Genomic DNA, 23,182 nt, shown 5'->3' on the forward strand with positions numbered 1-23,182 from the left:
AAACCCTTTTCTCAACACCATCTATATCTTTCCATGTACTCACACATTTAACTGTCTTGTTTCATGAAACGTCTTTGAGCGGTACAACACTGCAACAGGCTCTTCAACATCTGTGACATGCCAAGCACAAACTACAGCTCCACATGGCCGGGTGCATCCATTTTTGTCGTAACGTACATAACCACGTATCCAGGGACAATTGCATGCAAATTGTGTGTGGTCAAACATACATGTAGGTGCGCTTGTGCTTACTTAATGAAAATGAGGTTGAACTCCCATTAATGTGTCCAAAAAGGAGCTTGGAAATTGCCTTTTTGTGGCAAAATGTACCAGTTTTTGTAAGAACATTTGGATTTGCTTTTTAATAAGACATTATCTCTTACATTTTATAGTCCAAACTTATTCACTTATTACCCTGCAGCACCTTCAAAAGATATTGGGCACGGCCCATGGCCGATGGCCCATTACCAATCATGTTATGGCATGTGAAAAAACTGCTATCGACAGAGTAGCGCCAATTTCAGGCTCTGGAATCAAAATGGCTGTTCATTATATGGCAGTACAGCATGCAGCAATGATGTGCTAATTGTTTCATGTGCACTGCTGCATAATGCACCGTTTTGCTTCCAATGATTGTTGAAACTCTCTTTCGGAATAGTTGGGGAAGGGGCAAGCGAGCCACCAATTTGGGAATCTGATGTCCTTGCATGGGCACCATATGAAACTGTCGCTCACGTCCTTTAAGGTTGGGTTCAGTGCAAAAAGAGCGGCACTTAGTTATGAATATGATACATGGAAGCATGACCAGTGGCGTGAATTTGTGCTGAAATTGGAGGGTCGTGGGGGATCGTGGCGCCAATCGAAATTTGAAGAGCGGGGGAGGGGGTACTGCCACCCTGACACTATAAACGGGGGTAATGTTCATGATACAGAATCATCCTGCTGAATTTTACATCAGAATGGCATATGCCTATCTATGGGTGGCGTTTGCTTGCTATCCCATTTTGAGTGCCATCGAATACATTTCGGTTATCTAAAATGCTGAGGGAGTTGGCATGACACGTATATGTATATCCCCGGCATAAACACGGCTTTGCCTTTGCCGGGCCTTCTACAGCCGCGGATCTAGGGGCTTAGGGGGTCAACCCCAACTCACCCCTCGTCATGTTAACTGTCATGCTTACATAAGAAGAATGCAAGAAATGACAGAATGCCTTCTTTATTTAAGGTGATGTTTTAATGAGCTGGTAATTATCACAAAATGTTGTACAAAGCAAAGGTTCGTTGTTTCTAATGGGGTGAAATACTCTTTTGCATATGCCGATGATGTATAAAATTTTAGCCTACTGGGTTTTCGACTTTGTTTCGATTGAAATCGTCCTCTTGCATTCTAGAATTTCCACGAAACACCAACGTTAATTTGAATCAGTGATCAGAATATCTGTTCAAAGGTAAAAACGGAGATGATACAGAGAATTAATACAACAAATTACAATGTATATCAGGTGCATTTGTAACAATGCACTACACATGTACAACTACAGTTATTTCTTTCGCTATTCAGATAATAAATTTACTATGTACTCTGTGTAAATACTTCAGATATGTTACTGTCCATTTTACATCAATGATAACTATACAAGATTCAGGGTACGTAACTATACACGATTACTGCTGCTTTTGACCAACTTCACCATTTTATACGAAGGGGAGGAAATATTTGGTTTAGAAGCAAAGAATTATTGTGTGGTATTTGGAATTTAAGTGGAAAACAGGCTAATTTGACAAACCATGCAGTGTGTTCGTTGCTTTATTTTCGTTTTGATTTGTTTTGTTTTGTTCTTACCTATCTCCTTCTTACGAGTACTTAGGCACAAACATTTTGTACAGACAAATTTTCCAGATTTCAAAGTAAGAAACGTAACATTAAATCTCTTTGTCAATCATACTTCTTGCTATGTAATGTGATAACGCAACGGGGCACGTAATTGAGGCCGTAGAAAAACAAAATGTTAAATATATTAAAACGTTAAACTGTTCCACTAAATTTATAATGATATAAAATTGAATCCAACTGTTTCAGTTTTGTTACCTTTTTCGCAGAAATAACGTAAAAGGTTTTCGGACGTTTCATTTAGCATTAAACACGCAAGACACTAAGCCTTCTCATTCAGGTTTGAATAATAAAATGAAATCTGAAATTGATATCTTAAGGTGAGGGTCAAGGCTTAGAATGACCTTAAAGATAGAGTTTCTCCATGAAGTAAAGATAAACATGTCTGATCTCTTAATAACACACTACATGTACATCTCACAATTTATACACGTCTTACTTCAAATATGTAATAAATGTATAAAAGTAACAAAAGATTACTAACAATGTACACAGTGGATTTTTGAGCTAAACTAGGAAGGTGAAAAATTATATCAATAGTAAAAACAGTATCAACATGAATGGGAGATACTCATCAATAAGTAAAAAGTCGGCAATACAGCCGTTTCACAATAGTGTGCTACCAAGAGTTTGCAACGTGTTGGCCAATCACAATGCGCGAAATTTGTCAACCCAATGCGCGTTTGGAAAGGTCGACAAACTTCGCGCGTTATGATTGGCCAATGCGTTGCAAACTCTTGGTGGCGTACTGTTGTGAATCGCCCGTATTGTATTTGGTCATTATTTTCATTTTCGACAGAATTCCTTTTTTTATTGCTGAAAGAAAATCAGCTAATATCAGTGGTTCAGTTGACTGATGCAAATAAATGCTGAACTGAAATTCCGGCGTCACGTCCAGTTTTAATGATGGTAACAGTAATCATATGAATATGCATTACTATTGTTGCACATTCATAAATCACTGCCAATACAATTTTTCGTGTTAAACAACTTAATATAACACTATGATCATTTATGATATTACATACGGTGAATATATGCATCCGTCACAAACATGAATATTTATTTGTTTGTTTTTACATATATTTACATGATTGTGTATATAATGTGAGAAAACAAGACGTTTCAATTTCTTGTATGTGTTCACAGTTAAGAGTTTACAAGAGAAATTCTCCAAAGGATGCATCACTGATGTCTCACCGTAACCCGACCCAGTACACAGGGGTGATCGGTTACAAAAATGAGGTTCTTCACCTGAACTCGAACATAATGATGTCACTACAGATTATCTAATTAGGTTGACTATGGGGTGGTAATACCAAATCAATTCCTCACTTGAAGATTGTAATGCGATGTTTTGGATTTCATTGATGACATTTCCCAATGAGATTTCAATTCTTGGTACCGTTGGCACTGACAAAAATATCTTCCCTTGAGTTGAATTAAGCCACCCCCCACAAAAATCATATCTGGCATAAATGGTATGTTCCAAAGCATTACTAAGGGAAAAGAATAACACCAGGCTTATGAAGACGACAAATCAATGTGCTCTGAAAAGCCCTCTTCTCTCTTACCCAGTGAAGGGTGTCATTCTAAAATTGTGGCAAAACCACGTTTTTCAATTTCAAGCGAGAAGATAGGAATTGTCACGGTCAATAGCTTTCCTCGGCAAGGCAGCTGCATTCTAATTCCTGGACCTGAAGGTCACAATGTTTAGTATGTAAAATGTTCTTGCAAAGTCTCCTCAGACAAAGGCTAAACAAAGGCTAAACACCACTCTCTATTTTGGGTGGGTCTCGAAAACACAAGAGAACGAAAAAATGCGACCAAACGTACCCTGCTGCCGTGGAAAAATCATAATATTTAAGTGAATAAATTTGGCGTTGATCATCATTCTCGTCCTTTAGTTTCAGTCATCCAAAGTGACCTTCCTCTAAAGGTACAGTCCATCATTTGCAGTTCTCCAAAAAGTATGGTTGAAAATCATACCTGCTTTAAAGATGGCTGTGGTATTTAACTCTCTTGGAAGTATTACTCTTTCTGGCAAGCCGTCATTTTCAAGAAAACAGTGAAAAAAGGCCATCGCCGAAGAAGCATCTTAAGACGTATTTTGGGGAAAATTGCCATTAGGAGAGCGCGGCAGCGTTGACACGATACTGGTGCGCCCAGTTACTATAATTCGCCGCCGCAGTGTTTGGCATCGAGTAGCTGCATTCGACTTGATGAGGAAATATAGAACGTGTCCCAGATGCTGACTGCAGGCGAAATTCAAACATGACTCAGCAACATTTGATTTGAAATCGGAATCCAAGAATTGTTTTTCTTTTAATGTAGTACTCACTGAGCTGAAACTTCGTCAGGTTTGTTTTTTAGATTTTGACTTTTTGTTTCCCCAAAGAAAATGCTGCACATTGATGGACTGTGCCTTTAAAACGAAAGAGACTGCATGAATCCGAGGACGGAGGAACTTTCCGTGGCCCCCTTCTCTCCCCTCCTTCGTCACCATCCACAACTACCCCGTCGCGTGCCAATTGGGCCAGGGGGCGGGTTCAGACGTGTGTGACCGGCTTGGTGTCCATGGGCACCGGCATGCCGTTCAGCTGGCACGGGTAGTTCAGCTCGGTAGGGTACTGGGGAGGGGTCTCCATGTTCGCCCGAAATCGCTGGGTGGAATAGATCAAAGTTCAAAGGTGCTTAATGGCTTCTTTATTTACTAATACTTATTTCTTCAATCAGCGGCGTCAGTTCTTGAGTGAAAAGACAGGGGATGAGCACCATCCTTTAACTAGCTGCTGGGATTAATGCTGGGCATTACGTTGGGGGCACTGTGGACAATCCAGTTGCTTATCTTACGTACAGTTGCGTGCTTTACTCCATAACAGTGACGTCTTTTAATGAATCAATTTTAGAGCGTCTTGCGTCAACAGACAAAGGATTACACTTTGTTCTGCACTAAGTATCGATTCTTCTACGATGTACTTTCAAAACACATTAACTTCGACGTCGCTAAAATTAACATAACCAGCAAATCCGTTAACATTAAGTTAAGTTACACAATTCATCTTCTTTTAAAGTTTTTGCAAGGGAAGCAAAAAAAAGGAAGAAAAATAGAGGACAAGATGTTTTCCAGCGTACCTCGTATATTGATCCGGGGGTGGTCACGAATTTGTAGACGGCGGTGATTGGAATGAGAGCCACAGAAGCTGAGGCGATCAGCCAGCCAATTGCGATGGCCCATGGCGGGTACTTGTAATCATCGAAGGTCGGGTACTTGTAATTAGCTAAGCCAAACACGCTGCAACACTGCAAGGGCAGGGGGGTCGACAGTAGGGTTACTGGCGGATGGAGCAAAAGTCATTGGATGTCGACAGTCCTACAGAGTGATTTACTCTTCTCTGTGGTTAATATGTGCAGTAGCACCATGTGATTATCTCTTTGGGGACGATATGTGCTTCTGAGAAGAACCAGTGAGTTGAAACTTGACGTTTTTAGTATGTTCTTATTGTCTTCAGGAAAAGATCACAATGTCCAAATGTAATGATTGAAATGTGGAGGTTCAACTCAGTAGTTCTTTCCGGAACCACCCATCATTCCAAACCCTCGATTCTTCATATCACAACCATACAAAGGTTCAAGTCCTGCTTCTCTCTAGAGTGTTTTACTGAAAAGACTGCCGGCTGATTAAGCAGAAACTAGGAACTTTGCCAGCGCACTGAGTAAGCCTTGTGTTTCAATACATGCTTTTTGCAGTTTGTCTTCGTGTCTACTGTTGTTTTGGTTCACTTTATTCTCACTTAATTTCATCAAAATCGTTCATATGTTTGTGTGAATTTGGCCGTTACCCCTCACAAAATTGTTACAGTCTGAGTAGCTCAGACACTTTTGCTTTAATTAGGAAAGAAGGAACTCTGTGTACGCACCAGAACGAAAGCTGGGCCGATCACAGGCCAGCACACGCGCCAGTAGATCCCGGGATAATACCCCAACATCTCCTTGATGTCACTGCAGATGCGCTTGGTTGGTGGGAACGACATCCCTGTCAAAGTATATATACATGTATAAATTTAAGAAAATCGTTGAACTGTATCGTATTGGCCAGATCAGATCTGACAGATCAGCGCAACTCGTCCATTCAGCTTTTACAAATTGTCTTACTTAGAATTCTTATCTTACCATAGCACCACGAAATGGCGACAGTTTCAAAGAAGACGGCAATCAAGATGGAATAGGATGCAGCGAAGTTGTCGAAGAGGTGCACCATATATGCCCCTCCCTGTAAGCAGACAGTCAGAAGTCGTTAGGAGTAACATATTGTTACTGATGACCGACATGACGGCAGATCGCAGCTCTTGACGATGACATGGATAAAAATAACTACAAAGTGGGGATATTTATGATGACATGTGTGAAGATGGTATCGATGTTGTCTAGGCACTGATAATGAGGGAAGAGATGCACAGTACAAAACAAAGAAAATAAGATAAAATTCCTCCAAACAAGCACCACAAAGAATCGTTACTTTTAATTGTAGCATTTACGATTTTTTACCATTTTGGGGACATTAACCAAATGCCATTTTGGGGACATTAACCAAAAGGTTCATGTATTAATTATCAAACCAAATTCCTCACATTAATGCTACTTGAGTTATGAGCTTTGCATATATAGAGAGTGCCATTCAAAAAGCCATATTAATGAGCTGTCTTCGCAATTCATGTAACAGACCATTTTGGATGACCATGATGCCAAGTAAAGTGAATATATTTGTACTTCATGCAGAAACTGGGGACAGTATGTGATATCCTCGGTCTCTTGTAACATATATAAAACCTGAAAGATTCCGACATATGTCATGTATCAAACGTGTTAAATTTAGAACTGTTGTTTTTGCAGGGTTTATCCTTGATAATGTTTCCTTGATTGCCCTGGTAGAGAAAAGATTACAAATGCATTTTTATTGAGGGCCGGGGTTTTTTTGCTTATTATCAACACATAAAGAGGGATGAGGCTGAGCAGATGAAAAAAAGTGAAAACAAGCAACGACAATGGCAACAGAGCACTTACTTGGGACACGAATGTCAGTCCAACGAGGAAGTACATCGAGAAGAGACCGCCGATGAATATCTCGCGATGATCCCTAACGATGCGCGGAAACTGATCAGAAAGAGCAGTCAGAATGGCTTCCGACCCTCCAAACTATAAAGTACGACACAAATTAAAAGAATGCATTGGAGCATAACACACTCGCACTACAAGATTTAAAACTTGAAATTCGTTTTGATTACATACATGAGGGAATTATCTGGTGCAATCAACTGAAACGGTATGATGAAACAATCAAAAATGAATATCGTCACGTTGAGTGGATCCAGTATCTACTTCAGTGTCTTTTCTTTAATTAAAGTCTACTTTTATGTACTTTTTTTCTCCAGCCTCAGTAAAGACAAGCGCCCGATCTTCTTTTTGGGGGGCCAAAGATGCTATCGTTGTTGATATCAAAATGGCCAAAAGTCTGAAAAAACAAAGGTCCAATTTCTTATTCATTGAACCTCAGACACCTGGTCGGGTACTTATTAGTAGAAAGCTGAGGCATACAGAGACGGTGCAGGAAAGAGAGAGAGGGAAGGGCTTACGGAGCTGTCTAGACCCAGCGTTATTAACATCAAGAAGAAGATGATGGACCAGATGGGTGCTCCAGGCATGGTTGCCAAAGCCTCGGGGTAGGTCACAAACACCAGACCCGGACCTGAGAAAAATTCGGCATTTGAACAGAAAAAACATTCTCCTGTTAACAGCAAGAACTTCGCTTTCTGATCCTTCCTGTGAACAGTGTCTACATTGATCAGGGAACGACTGCCCGGTCATGTAGCGAAATTCTTGTGGGCTGGGAACGGACATGATCCATCGCTTTGGCTGCCGCAGTTGTCTCAATCATGCAGCCACTCACAGCAAATTAGCGCCCAGTATACCGTGTTTGCTTGTTCCAAGCTCTGGAACCGGCATAGAGTAATACTCCCCCACCAGCATCGTATCTGTAACATCTTTTAATGGGATAACTTGAACGGACGGAGAATGCTCCAGCGGTAGTATCATTAGGAGAGGTGGACAGAGGCATCCTTTTATCGTATTTTTAATTCTATGATCAAACTCAATGGGTCTCCAATTTCCGAAAATGAGGCATACAGGTGCCCTCTTCTTGGAACATACAAAATGATTGTCCACTGATTCTAGGGGAATATCACGGCGCTTTGAGGCTGATGTTATGGTGAAAAGCGGCCCTATTAGTGACTATTGCTTGGTTGATAACACCTTCTGTTTGGGGGATTCAGAGTGGTACCGATTCATTGGCTAAGATTGGAAGCTAAACCCGTTGGGAGGATTCCGTCCCGCATCGAGGGGTCTCTTCAAAGAAGCAACTTCCGTGCATGCACAGTCCACAATACTATTGCTGAGACGTACTTGAGGCTGTTTTAAGTCATCAGTAGACCCAATAGATGTTTTACCAGTCTCCCAGTCGGAATTCATATTGCACGCTTTTCGACTGAACTGAAGTAGAGTGTTCCTTAAAAATTGTTCACCGTTCCACCGGTGACTGGTCTTGCCAACTTCTCGTGACTGGTCGTGTGCTACTCTAGCCGTTTGGCTACTCTTATACTTATGGATGGCCTATGACTGGTACTTGTGACTGATCTTGTAACTGGTCGTGTCTGGTCTTGTGATGGTCCCAACTATATACCACGTTAGCTGAACCTGAGTTTAATGCAAGCTCTTTCCGCTTAATTTTGTCCGACCATTTCACATTTTTCACTCTAGGTTCGTGAGATTCAACTAAATATTGCTTTTCTTATGACAACTACTCTGCCTCTTTTGCTCAGTAGTTTGCAATTCCCAACAGAGGTGAAAAGGCTTCATATAGGTCTAAAAGGGTTAAAAGACGTGTTATTTATATTCACTCGCTCCTTAACAGTTCATGGCAATTTCACCTACTGATTTCAATCTCACCATTCTCACAAAAGCCGTTCTATAGGAAATCAAGGTTATGGAGGTAACAAGGTTATTGAGGTTTAGCCCTGAACTTTACAATTGACACTGCATTTTCTCTGCCACGATGTATCAAGTACAAGAATGTACTCTTGTAAATCAATTCTTTGAGCTTTTATGCTGCGTTTGCGATAAAAATAGGAACGATGCAAAATCCCCTGCGGTGTGACTTGTTATGCGACTATCGGCAAATCAATCATCTGGCTCCCGATGGCTTGTGATTTCCCAAAAATAAAATCTCGGCGTAAACCCCCTGTTAAACACTGCCCCTTGTATAGCGCACTGGTTTCGATCGCCTTGCAACGCTCACCAATGCGCAAGGGGCGTGACCCCTCTCCCCCACAGCAAGGTCCCCATGGAAAGACGATAACCTCATCGAGGTAAAATTAGATGACCCCTCACGACCTTACATTTGGGGCAAGTGCGCCTCGGCTTGAAGGCGCTCATTTAAGTTTCCCTGGAGGAACCTCTATGCAGTGCGTTGTTCTATCCCGTCGTGTAATGAAATGACATTCAAATCCGTAGTGAGTGAGCGATCTACACCAAACACAAAATTTCTCACAGATTCACATTACACACCATGTCACGCTGGGTTTACTGACGGTTAGCCAACTTACGCGAGCAACTGGTATTTCACTCGATGTACAGCTGTTTTGATCATTTCCTACCTGTTTAAAATCACCTACAGGCCCCCAGGCAACACCAACTGCCTCTGTGACTTTATTTTTGTTCTACCCACATTACATGTTGTTACTGCAAGCCCTCTCTTTAGTCTATCTCCGCACTGCAAAGCTTCGAGTCTTAGCTTTTATTCTTTGTTCTTTTCTCTTTTTTTCACATTTCAATTCAGCATAAACAGATAGGCCTAGTGATAACATCATTATACTGCGTGAACCTGAACACAGGTAGTCGAGCAAGGGCTCTAATGACTTTCTTCAAGAGTCGGCCAGATTGAAAATTAGTTGAATCGAGGTTATCGTAACTCTTAATTCAGCCTTGGAACTTCAGAGTAGAAATGAAAGCAATAACGTGTAGGTCTAATTTATACCAAGTTGTTACCCGTACTTGCCTTATAAACATTGATTCCATGGTGTACCTACAAACCCATTTCTCCTATACGGTATGTAAAGGAGAAATGGGTTTGCGGGTACACCATGGAATCAATGTGATTTGGGCGAGGTGTTAACTCGACGTTTCGGCCAGTGTGCCCTAGCCGTCCTGCACACCTCGCCCAAAAGAGATTGATTCCATGGTGTACCCGCAAACCAATTTCTCATGTCTCTTCCACCATGCAAAGCTTCAAATCTTACACACTGTATAGGCCCTATTGTATTTTCTAAAGTTAAGCCAAACTTTGATATTAGGGGGAGGCTCGGAACACACACCGAATAGAAAATAGGCTGGTAAGGTACCATTCCATTCAACAGCTTACAATTTATAAAACAGATTTTAAAACACGAGATCGAAGATGATTTCCTCGTGGAACGTCACGAGCATAGTCTTTGCCATTCGTGGTTAACGTTGGCAAAAGCTCTGCTGACCGTGAGTACAAAACCAAAATGATTAATCACAAAGTGTTACAAAATCTCTCGTAACACCAAACACCTACCTTTCCAAACTGTGGCCACCCACACAAAACGAAGCCATTGTTTGCAAAAGCTAAGTCTATTACCTTCCGTGGCTACTGCGTCGATGTTAACCTTGTTGCGCACCGACATGTAGCCAAGCACCGAGAAGACGACAAACCCGGCCAGAAAACTGGTTGCGCAGTTGATACAGCTTGTCAACAGTGCATCCCTGGAGAAAAGGAAGCGAACAATCGCACGTTGGAAAGCCTTCGGAAAGAGATACGCACGTTTTTTATAAAGCTGAAGCAAACGTAGGGTCGGCTTTCTTTCAATAATCGTTTGCAGTTTATTTCAGTTTATTGTCATGTTGCAGTTTATTTCTGTGAAAAAAGTAGGCAATAACAAAACGGAGTAAAAAGGAACCTATCAATTTAGAACAAACTAAAATACCTGCGAATGAAGCATACATGAACAACTACATACGTAAAAATAAATTAACACAAGGCGCTTAGCCCAAACGCAGCAACAACTTTTTACTTGCCATTCACGAACTTGAACTTATTAAATGGAACTTTACAATTTCTTACCCCAAGGTTCAACCATTATTTATTAAATTAATTTTACATGTCTTTGTTTGTTTCATGAGTTCCTTCGTCTATCGAACATCTTCAACATGTAAAATGTAATTTTCTAATTGATTGTCTAATAGTAGCTATATTGTCTGGTTCTTTCAACACTACAAATCGTGTATGGCTAGCGATGCGCAAATCCAAAGCAACAAAATCCTCAATCCCTTACCTGTAAATATTGTTGTTGAACTTGTTGTAACTTGCGTAGGCCAGCATAGTTCCGAACCCAGGGCCAAGAGAGAAACAGATCTGGGTAGCAGCGTCTACCCACACCTGTAGTAAAAAAAAGTTACTTTGCAAGGGCACGTAAAACTGATTTTAAATCAATGGTGCCCTTTTTGAACTACTTTTATTCTATTAATCTAGTGAAATAATGTGTTAGAGTGAAGAGAAACCAGTAAATCCCATACTCCAGAAGTTAATGAACGTTTAAGATCTGTCAACCTCGTTTTTGTCAACTCCAGCGAGGGAAGAAGTGATTATCGCTTTTGCCTGCAAATATTATGCACTACTCTTAACTTCTGATAAGTATGATGTGTGCATCCAACTTGTATGCGACACGTTAACCGGCAACTCGGAGGTTCCGATCGGAAACGATCACTTGACTCCATTGAGTCTGGTAGACGCTCCCTAACGTCACAATGTGGAGACCCAGACGCATGTCTTGCCTTAACTCAAAAGTGTAACGCATTTATGACACAGCCGTTGGCAGTGCGTTGTGCTAATTTCTATTCAATAGTGAACCTGTTGTAGTTCTCTTCCTCATTCTTCAGACTTCACTTTTCTCTTTGATTGGTGAAAACGTACCTGAGCATTCAGTAGCTTCTCGAATTTTGGCACCACGTAATACTCAATGCCGACTCCCGCTCCCTCTAATGTAACGCCTCGAATCAGCAGACAGAAGAGAACCACGTAAGGAAAGGTAGCTGTGAACCACACAACCTTGAGAAGCGAAGTAGAGAAACAACTGATACGGTTGATCCTAAAATGCTCAAAATAGTTCAACGGTATACAATGAACAAGTTGCTGTTTTGATGTACCCTTTGATATTTATTATGCTATTGCTTTCCATGTCAACAGTATATACACAGATTCTGCTGTTCTAATGCAGGTGGTAAATTCCAAGCCCCGTATGATTTAAATTAGCAAACTGGTTTTTAATCTCACAATTTTATTAACGAATTTTGAATTTTCCTTTTTTATGTGTCCAATTGGGTAAGCGAGATCGCAACCACTCCACCCACCTCCGCTTCCAATGCATAAGGAAACGAGGCAAATGGGCTATTAACACGTTTGATCTAGAGCAAATGTGCCGTTACCTATGGCATGATCGTCATAACACTTTTGGGTGTTATCAAATGACCATACCATTGGGTGTTACTTTAACACTGATGATGTTACTTTGCACACTTATAAGAGTTACAGTGCACTAGAAGGTGTTACAAGTAACACCAAATAACACCAAAATTTTAACATCAGTAAAAAGTGTTGGTGTAGTCTCTTGATAACACCGCAGGTGTTAAATTTAACACCCCAGTTTTTGCAGTGTTCTCAAGAAATCTTCATCTGTCGAAGAGCTTAGTTATAGCTTCTTGGATAAACATGAAAGTGCTCATTGCAAGCTCGCCAAATATTGGTCACAAGTGCATACCTTTCCGGATCCTCGGATACCCTTCCACATGCTGAAGTAGCAGATGACATAAACGGTGAAGAGGCACAGCATCAGTTGCCACACCACTTTGCCCATGTTCTCAATCCCACCACTCTGGTTCATCTGGAGAACACCTCGTCTGTAACAAGACAATCACCAACGAGTAGTTCAGGTCGCATCATGTTCAGTCGATCCAGGCAATGGATACCTTTGCATATCATAGGCTAATTATGATATCCTGTAACCGCTTGCTACCGTCTGTTTCTCGATGAAAAGGACTCTGCCACAAATTCTCAGTGCAATTCGGGTATTAATTATACTACTGTACACCTATCTCAGGGATCCTAAAGATGCGCTTTGTACCAACTGTAAGTTTCTATACTATTCTACAACCAACTAATCCCTCCTTTGCAGCAGAAATATTCGGTAGCCGCTTGAACTTCACTTAAACACCCTACATCTTACTGCCACAGCAGTCACTTATTGTATTCTGAAGCAATCGATCTTTGGAAAGGATCGTTTACACGTATAATAATAATGCATGTAGTTTACTCACATACACACACACTTCTCTAACTTCATGTTCAAGTTACTTAAAGTAACACGTATTTTGGTGCTTTACTCACTCGTAGTACTCCGTCGCTGCAGATGCTGTCTGATTGATGATGATAGTGTCGTTTGTGCCATCTTCTGCTGAGACGTTGACCTCGACGTAGTACCTGGGACCATCTATGGGCTCAAAGCAGTAGATTGTGTTCCAGTCGTGGTCGCAGGTACTCCAAGGGAGGACCGTGGTGAAGGAGGCGAAGAAATAGTAGAGCGCCCAGGAGATGATGACGTTGTAGTAGAAGTCAACGAAGAAGGCAATGAGGACGACACACCACCCAACGCCTGTTGGAGTATTGAGCGAACCGGTTTGTTGAAACAAAGGGCACAGTGTTAATATAACTTTAATGTTATAGAATTTCTCTGGTCAGTTTGACCCGGAAACCAGGTTCCGTGCAGCCATTTGCAGATCTGGAGGACAGGGACATCATTGCCCCTCTCAAGAAGGGGTGGGGGAAATTTCAGTTTTTAAATATAAAAGGAAAGGACATTTTTGGAAAGAAAAGCTATACAATGCTACATAAAAAAATTCAATTGTGGATCGCAAAAAATTGCCCCCCCTCCCATCCAAACTTATTGGTTTTGAATCCATCCCTCGACGGGGCCTATTAAAACCCGTTTCTGAAAAACATATGACCCAGAAATTTGTCATCCCTCCACAGGTGTTCTACAAAAGTACAGGCAAGGCCCTGATTTGTGCGCTTGAATTATTTGATCATACTTAGGTCACGTCGTTTGGCCGACAATTTAAACATACTGATAGCAGCGGAATGCTACTCAAGGACTTAACACCGTTGGCGTTCGCCCTCATTTCACCATTTCACAATCGTATATGCGCACCCTTCAAGGCTGTGGGGTGAACATTTACCGACAAAACAAAAGGTTGCCCATTTCAGTTTTCATTGCAGGAAAAATGCATACAGACCAAGTCAGTGGTTTGGTATAATTCTGTACGATCCTTGTAAAAAAAAATGGCAAAGCCTGTACACCAACCAGTTACAAGTGGGAAACTGGTAGCTACGATCGGTCAGGACCGAGAGAGGCAAAATTGCAAAGACGTATCCTAATTGACAAGGAATACTGTTGGTTTTATTTTTTATGTACCATTGAAAGCAAAGAAAATAAATTTAAACTTTCGCCCTGAAGACTAATTTGTAGCTCTTCGATGCTGGCTTTGGATACACTCGATATTGTGCAGGGCACTCCCAGGACAGGACGCCATCTTGCCTACGGTCACATATTGAACCAACGAATGAGACACGCGAAAATTACCTCCCCCCCCCCCTTTCCCGGAACAAGTGAGACATTGGATGATGTGGGCCTCCCCTTAATTATCGTCAGTGATAAAAAGCAACAGGGATCCGACTGCGATCTCATCCGAAAAACCTCGGATTACAAAAGGTTTTAATTAAGGGGAAAAATCGAACTTGTTCCCAGTAGCGTCCGGGATCCCTTTACGTGGCGGTTCGATGGTGGGTAGGGTTACCGGAAGCGATAAGCAAACTGCGCGCTACCCTGGCCTTTTTCGCCTTTCTATTCTACTTATTCTGATTGTCCGCCGGAGGAACAGTGCCCGAGATTAAACCACAAACTCCAGCGAAGCCTGCTGTCCGGATTCATTAATCACAGGCAAGATTCTATGAGCCGGATCGGTTAACCTTGATCCCTGAATCTCTCCAAAGCCAATCTCTTGTCTAAATGTTTGCGCTTGAGTCGTACCCAATGTGTTACGTGAAACTGGCAAGTCCATTAAATCGCTGTGTAAAAAGACTGCTACTGTCTCTATTTGTGGATTGTAATGACGTGTAGTACATGCATTCTAATTTCTTACACCGTGTTGCTTTGATCGTCGTTAGTTTCTTACTCAAATGTTCTGATTCTGGTGGAATACTGCATAATCTCTTCAGCAGGGGTGTAACATGTGCGGGCGATAAACTCTCTTTGGCAAACATTCAACATGAGAGCAATCATGAAAAAAATTCTTGAATGGCTAAAAAGTTTCTTAGACCGCCGTAACGGTGTTCATAAGGCTTCGCATGATAACAAAACGAGACGTGGGCGGTGGCGCGGTAAAGCTTAATAGCCACGTCCAACACTGGCTTCCTGAGCTACAGCCATAGCTGTTGTCAGCCTGTCCTCGTGCACTATCATAATTTTGCAACAGGTGAAGGCTCACAGATAGCAAGATTCGGACAGGGCCTCACCTTTGAAGATGGGACACACCTTGTCCCAGACGGTGATGGCGCCGGTCTGGTTATATTGACCCAGGGCAAGCTCCAGGTAGAAGAGAGGAATACCGCAGATAAGAAGCATGAGAGTGTACGGGATCAGGAACGCACCTGTAGAATAAGACAATGCACACGTTGTCCTTCCAGTGTGATAACTGAACAGGTCTCTGTAGCAATTACCAAAATGATGTGTAGTTTTTACTTTGACTTATTTTTCTTTAAGTACTCACATTCTGATTCTGAGAGCTAGCGAAAGGTAAAAACATTCTCCATTACTGCTTTTTGTTTGTTGTTGTTGTTTGTTTTGTTTTTTTGTTTTTTTATACTTTACTCCAGATTCCATTTCTGTATTTGGCACAGTTGCTCTTCCTATTTTGCAATACGCTCCTTAAATGACGCATCGATTAGGCCAAAACTGGGCTGGAAATACGACGAACAGAGAACCGAAAACAATCAATTGCTAATGAGTTAATTAACGTTATGATTCACCCCTCGCCACAGGCGTTGTGTTTTATTAGTTTAGTTCCTTCGCGTTAATTGACGTTATTATTACCGAACTGCTCTTTCCCTTTGAAACCGTTGCTCACTGATATCTTCACTTTTGTGATTCACTTTCGAGTCACCTCAAGATTTTATTGTGGAAAACGGGGGGGGGGTGAATCGATTTCATGACAATTCAGTATGAGATGTGGGATTGAGCAATATTACTGTAGTGCTATCCGGGTCAAATACCGCTACGCAAAATGAATTGACATGCTGTGTAGAAAGAGTCAAAACTGTCAATACATCCGAAAAATTTGCAAAAGCGCATTGGAGCGAAATTCTGCTTCAACGAAGTGCCCCCCCCGGAACAAAGAGAGGCAGAGTCTACTTACACAGCCACAACTGCGTCTTGGGATATTTTGAAGAACACCTTCAATGCTTAGCACAATTTGGGCAAATGTTGGCTTATCATAAAATACAGAAATTTGAAGTGGTGTAAATTCGACACAGCGCGCGGAGACAAATTCGCAATTAGGTGGAGCTCTAAAGCGACAATGTGCAATTATCAGCAGCCCCATGCTGTTTAATTAAAGCAACATTATGGATTCTCCGTGACAGACGGTCACTGAGCTTGCAGCCCCTTGATTTGTTAATTTCCGTAGCCTGGCCAATTATGTTGATATTACCCGTGTTATTAAAAAAACAGCGAATTGTGGGTAAACTTGCAGAGACCGTGTTTCCGCACCCATCTGGCCGGATTGCAGGCTTGCAACCGTGCTGACAGACTATAAATTATACCTCCAAAACTCGCGTGTGTCAACTTTGCCCTCTATCGGTAGGATGCATTAAAGGCGACTTATGAAAGAAAGTGACTTTTTAAAAACGAGGACAGCATTTGTTGTCAAGTGCGTAAGGGCTTTGTCAATGCACGAAACATTCTGTGTTTGTGTCTCTAAGCAAGACACTTTAGCAAAATTTCGTCTAGGTTATGTACATTTACCTACGTGTAGACGGCAAATCATTAACGGTGACGGTAGAAGGAGTTCAATTTGGAGATATTTTCATCACCAAACGTACTTTCTGTCGCTTCTCCGTTCTTTATTTTTTCTCCATTTGTCCAAGGCCAATCTGAGGCGCCCTTGAATAAGAACAGGAGCCTGACATTACAAGGACTCATCATTTTGTGTAAGTAAACAGATTTAGAGTCAGTCGCTCCTTGTTGTTTTACGGCTGCATTATTTGCTATTAAATCTACAGTTCTATTAGACCAGTAAAGCGCATCGTGACCTCCATCCACTTCAAAGACTGGTATAAATTTTTTGCAGTCTGTCAGATTTACCACATGAAAGTAGAGCGAGAGAATATTTTCAGATGTTTTGCTGAAAACAACGAGAATGGGGTCAAAGGTTGACAGCTAAAATCTACTCCGGGGCTAAAGATCGCTATGAATTATGTCGAGCAACTTGTTTACAACACGAAGGATTTGTCGAGACTGTACTGCTGCAGCGCTGGTTGGTATTTTTTTCTGTTGAGCTCTGAAGGCAAATGATGCTGCGTTCAATTTGGATGCTTCTATATTCACTCGAACGGATAAAATCAGAGAAAACATATTTCCTAAGAGGTGCCCTTAAAGGTAAAGACTATGTAGCGACTAAATACTGAAATCATGCTTGTTATGTTGATACCGAACCATTTTGAACACGGTAAAAGTGTGGTAATGCGAACAGATTCGACCGAAGCCTTAAATAAATTGAAGGGGCCACTATGGCATGGCACGCTTGTGTTATGCTGTATTGTATCTCTGAACCAACCGTAACGGACGAAATTGCAACAGTTGAGAAGAATGAACATTGCGCTAGGCAGCAATCGATTCTATGGTAATAAGCATGCGAGGATATGAGATCATGCATGCGCACACAGGCTCTCGATATTATCCAGGGTCAATATTATTGACCCGTATATACCGCAGGCTGTTTTGACCCGTGAGCAGTCCACTTGACCCCAAATGGTCAAAATCATTTGCAGGTGTATCTCCGGAACGGCTGGAGAAATGTTGCAGACGCACACAAAAAATGTCGCACACATTTAACAAGAACATTCGATTTTAATCAAACAGACGGTAAATAAACACGGACCAGAAAGGAACCAAACAAGACAAAAAATCATTAGCGAAGAGACGTATGTATATGACCCACAAGGGTAACCCAAAGGACAGGAATGCTAAATAATTTGGTACCTACCTCCCCCGTTTTTGTAACACATGTAGGGAAATCGCCAGACGTTGGACAAGTCGACGCAGAAACCGACGATGGAGAGAAGAAAGTCCGCCTTGCCGCCCCAGGTCGGGCGGGCGCCGTGGTGCCGCCTGCCGGGAGCAAGCTCGCCTCCCTCCACGCTAACTTTCAATAACTTTCCCTGCGCTGCTTCGTCGTCAGCACGATGAAGACGGCACGAAGAAAATAAAAAAGGAAAAGGAAAGGAAGACTTCTTGATAAAACGTTCTCAGATTGGTTGGTGCGTGAGTGATTCAGTTGGTGGTGACCAATAGGATTACGCAGGAAAACATTCTCATTTTGGACCCTCTCTACTTCCATCCACTTGATATTTCAGGATAAAGCAGCAAGGCAGAAGTTTAGAAATAGACTCATAATTTTCCCACCATTGGCTGGTAAGCGGCTGACTGTCAGTACAAAAGCAAACGAACAACTGTGTATACTTAAAGTTCCACTCAGAATATCTAAACTCCATATGCCATTACTAAAACAGGATGAAACATGACCCTCTTTTAAAAGTAATGGCAACCAAGGGCGATTTTTTTTGGCCAACTTCCCCGCCCTTACAAATAGTATAGGCATTATGAGAAAGGTCTGTTAGAATGGGTATAGAGAACACCTCAGTCCTTTGCCCTCTAAATGATCAAGGTCTTCAGGCCTGAATGTCTAGGCCTTTGCCTGCCCATGCACCCGTTCTACCGCTCGGGGCCTCCCGACCAATCGAACCACCGACTAGGAGGAAGGAAAAGGAACAAAACAAGGGGCAAAGTTAAGAACGAAAAAACAAAATGTGCGCACACATAAGTCTCAGCTTTCTAGTTTTGGACTGAGGCCGAGAATTCCATCCCAGTCATATTTGCAGGAGTGGCAATCTCTGGAAAGGTTCAGAGTAACAAATCATTTAGACAGCCGATATAAAATTACCACTGACTGCAGGTATGTTGTAGCGTAAATGTTGGCAAGCTTTTGGGTCATATTCGAGCAAGAATGTAGGCAGTTGATATTTTGCCCCAGCAGGGTTTTGTCGAGTGCAATCTTTGCCTGACTTTTGCCAGTCTCTCATGATAACTACAATATTGTTTACAAAGATAAAACCTTAGGTAAGAAGTATATTTTGGTGAACTTCCGAGACTATTCTCTCAAGATGAGAAGCTGAGAATAGAGTGTATATGGCCAACATCTGTAACGGTAGCGAGTATTCTGGATTTTAGTAGAATCAAACACTACCTACATGTACATAACCGCCGTTAATATGCCTGAGCAATGCCGACACCATTACACAGCTTCCATTGTCCCTGTGCCAATTCCAATTAATCAAGAAAATGAGGCGTGAATTTGACAGAGTGAAACTTCTTGTACGGCTATACAATTTGACTCCGGCCACGCTTGACCATTGAATAGTTTGACCATGGTTTGACCCATATCTCGAACTTAAGAGTGGGGAAAACAATTGTGTTTTGAAAAGGTCAAAGTAAAGTCACGCGTGCTTTATTCGCAACACAAAACAAGCACCGAGCATTACTTCCGTAGTCCCGTGTAACGGAACGAAACAAAAAATTGGATTATCTGTGTATACTGTATAGGACTGTGACGATATTGCGGACATGCTACTCTGATATATGACGGTTCAGCCTACTCCGGTATTTCTCGCGATAAATATGAGAGACTAAATTACCCCGCCTGTGGTGTGCACCGAAGGCTTATATTGATCTGTTTTCCAAGATTTCCATTCAACTGGATGATCGAGGGACACGGACTTGTGTGACGCTTCGTGCCGTCTTGTCACAGATAGATTCTTTTTCAGCACACAAGGCTCCGCACTTTATCTAATAAGCTATGATGCGCTGGCTAGACCATGTTTATTTACCTCCGAACAAATGTCACAAGGTTGTTACCAAATCCAAAGCATCAAAGTCATGCTACCCCCAACTGATGGGTGACAAGATTGACACACCGTGTTTAATCAAATCAAGTGTGGTTGATTGTGGTCTTTGCTCTGGTGTTAATTTTGTTGGGTTACATGCATCACTGAAGAGTGACCCAAATGTAGACCGTGCCATTATGTTCCGTAGTGAGAGGGATGGGAAGTTATATCTCGATTTAATAACACAATAACATACGCTTCTTATTGCTGATAATTTAAATACATGTGCTATTCACCCAGTTTTTGTAGCAAAAGTAGCAAACGTTGGCAAATGATTCATGTGCAGAAGTATACAGGCCCTCGTATACTGATGTTTATGAGTGCATGCTTCCTTTCACGACCATCAAAAAACACAGGTTGCTTGTCAGAATCAGGATTGATTGAAACGGAGTCTGCAAACAATTTTACACATTTCGGGAAGGTGGGGTGCTTGTCAGCCGATGTACTAGTGTGAAAAGCCTGGAAAAAAGTTGAGCTGAAATATGAGACCCTCCACTGAGTTATATGGGTACTACTAGCTCTTGGGTTGCAGAGAATAAGCTTATTACTTTTCGCCCCATTCCTTTAGCTCCGACCGGTACACATGAGGGGAAATAGCAAGGGTACGCGGGGCAAGGAGTTGGTCTTCGTATGGGAGTACTCGAACTTCACATTTCTTCCAGTGATAATTTGAGCAACTGTTTCATTTAAATGAAGTAGGCCTAAGCGAGCAAAGTGATCTCAAATCATAAATCAGCAGTACTTCAAAGGCAAGGTAATTTAAATAAGTATTCTTATATCATATCGGGATCTCTCTCTAAAATTATGAAGTCGTTTGACGGCCGTTTGTGAAAACAAAAAATGTTAACAATCAAACACTTTTAAAATTTATCAGCTATACGATACCCCTCCACGGGGTACCCTATGGCGAGGAGAGCATCCCCTCGTTTGAGGCCTGTGTCCCCGATGCCCGCACTTGGAATCTGAGAAGAAAGATTGCCTCGTTCTCGAAAAAGAGGCCTCCAAGTGTATATCCCCCGTAAGTTGGAACTCAGTCTGGCCAGTAATACTCTGCGTCTTCCAAATTTGTGTACGAAAGTTTTAATGCACCATAATGTCAGTTCCCCTACCTCAATCATGCTTGGGACTTGAGTTCAGGTTCCAAAACCTGACCATTGTTATGTATGACCACTGTAAAACTATAGGACGCAGATTATGGTTCTCCTTTAAACTACACTGTATAGGTACCATACTGCTTACCATTAGCATTCATGTTGACTCCGTAGAACCGTGGGTTGTCGTTTGCAGTTGTCACTTCACTGTCGGTCCGCATGCCAGCTCCTTTTCAGGGTTCCGAGGTACTCTGTCCTTGGAGAACAGGCGTAAAGAAATAATTTTTGAAACGGCAGCAGTTTAATCTAAGGGTTACTTTCAAGAAACGAGTTGCATCTCCGCCGAGTGAAAATAGTTTTTCCCCTTGCGTGCACGATGCTTTGTGTAGAGATCGAGGATTTCAAACACTGTGGGGCGAATCTGGTACGCAGCTGTAATAAAGCGGGAATTGTGAACACAGGCGCAACAGGTTGTGGGTGGGCGACCGCCGAGCCTTGGCCGATCCGAGTGGGCTAATCGTGAGCTAGCAAACTCTGCGGCAAAGCGCCTCTCGCTGTGTTGTGCCAGCCCCAGCTTCGGTATGGGCGACTCCAGCGACCCCTCTAGTCCATCAGCCACGATGACATCAGCAGGTAGAAGGAGGGAACACGAATACCCCCCGCAGCGACCTATAATGCATGGCGTATACAAGTAACTTGAGGCCCACGGGACGATGACGATACAACCGTATCCAATCACAGCCACTCTCGCTCTTTCTCTCTCTCTAATTAAAAAAAAGTCTAGCAGGAAGCGGCTATGCAAATGTTGCAGAGGAGGTTTCCGCTGAGGAATGGCAAGGGGTTAGTTACTAAATTGATCGTGTCTTTGCGTGATGCAATAGCTCATAGATTAGCGAGGGTCGCTCTTCTTTCTCAAGCACAAGGAAAAAAGAAATTTGAAGAAAATTAAGACAGGAGAAATTAAGCCGCTAAAATTGTATGGCAATGGCCTATTTTTGAATATTCATGAGCACTAGCGTTGCTCAATTAACTTTCTTTCTTTGAAACCCGCAAATTCTCTACATAAACAAGTTTACAACATGACAATGGCTGGGTCATACTACAAATGAGTGGCAGTGTCTCAAATTGTTTTGATTCGAGTCGATTTACTGTCACGTAGTGACTCCAGTCGATTTGAGTCATAAGGCGAAAAAGTCGAGTCGAGTCAAGAGTTTGGCTCGAGTTGTTGCCAATATCTGAACACAAACAAGAGAGAAAGTCATTGTTTGACATTGTTAAAATTCCTTCTGGGTTTCTGCATAGTTACACCACAACTTACACTGCATGATAATAACACATAGCATGAACATTATAAACCGGCACTTTAAGTCACTACAAAGGTGTGTGTGTTTTTTAATAACTTTGGTTTTATTTTTGGGACTCTAGTCTTATAATCTTTCAGTCGAGTCGGGTCATCAAAAATGGTGACTCAAGTCGGACTCGAGTTATTACAACTCTGGTGAAAGCAAAACGTGAAGTAAATTTGCCTGAACAATGTTTTGCGGTGAAATTCGCTTGAGTTGAAGTGTGTTCAATTTTTGCTAATTCGAAGCGCGAATATTTTTTATCTGACGTCACATAATGCTACTCGTGTTTTCCTGCGTTCATGTCAAGTATGAGCCGGCCTTTACAAAAATTTTAAGCATCGTTTGCAAACTTTAGAGCCAACAAAAGCCAAAATCTGATCCAAATGGTCTTTGATTGGCTGTTAAGAGTAACGTCTTCTTATCATCGTCAATATCTCACAAAAGTCTC

General features: G+C 41.9%; 1 protein-coding gene across 1 annotated transcript; it reads right to left on the reverse strand.

Moving 5' to 3' along the window:
- Window positions 1-1,215: 1,215 nt before the first annotated feature.
- LOC110981970 (sodium-dependent dopamine transporter-like) lies at window positions 1,216-22,439 on the reverse strand. The gene is made up of 14 exons (XM_022240041.2): window positions 21,537-22,439; window positions 18,341-18,520; window positions 15,594-15,728; window positions 13,410-13,674; window positions 12,784-12,922; window positions 11,940-12,074; window positions 11,302-11,405; window positions 10,608-10,732; window positions 7,528-7,640; window positions 6,959-7,090; window positions 6,068-6,167; window positions 5,815-5,930; window positions 5,030-5,197; window positions 1,216-4,557 (listed from the first exon to the last, which is right to left on the reverse strand). Exons 1-14 carry the CDS (start codon window positions 21,607-21,609, stop codon window positions 4,444-4,446), a joined length of 1,899 nt encoding a protein of 632 aa, XP_022095733.1. The 5' UTR covers window positions 21,610-22,439; the 3' UTR covers window positions 1,216-4,443.
- Between the last annotated feature and the right edge of the window lie 743 nt (window positions 22,440-23,182).

Source organism: Acanthaster planci, linkage group LG09, assembly GCF_054643075.1.
Source record: "Acanthaster planci isolate LZ-2023a linkage group LG09, COTS_SCS, whole genome shotgun sequence".
NCBI lineage: Eukaryota > Metazoa > Echinodermata > Asteroidea > Valvatida > Acanthasteridae > Acanthaster > Acanthaster planci.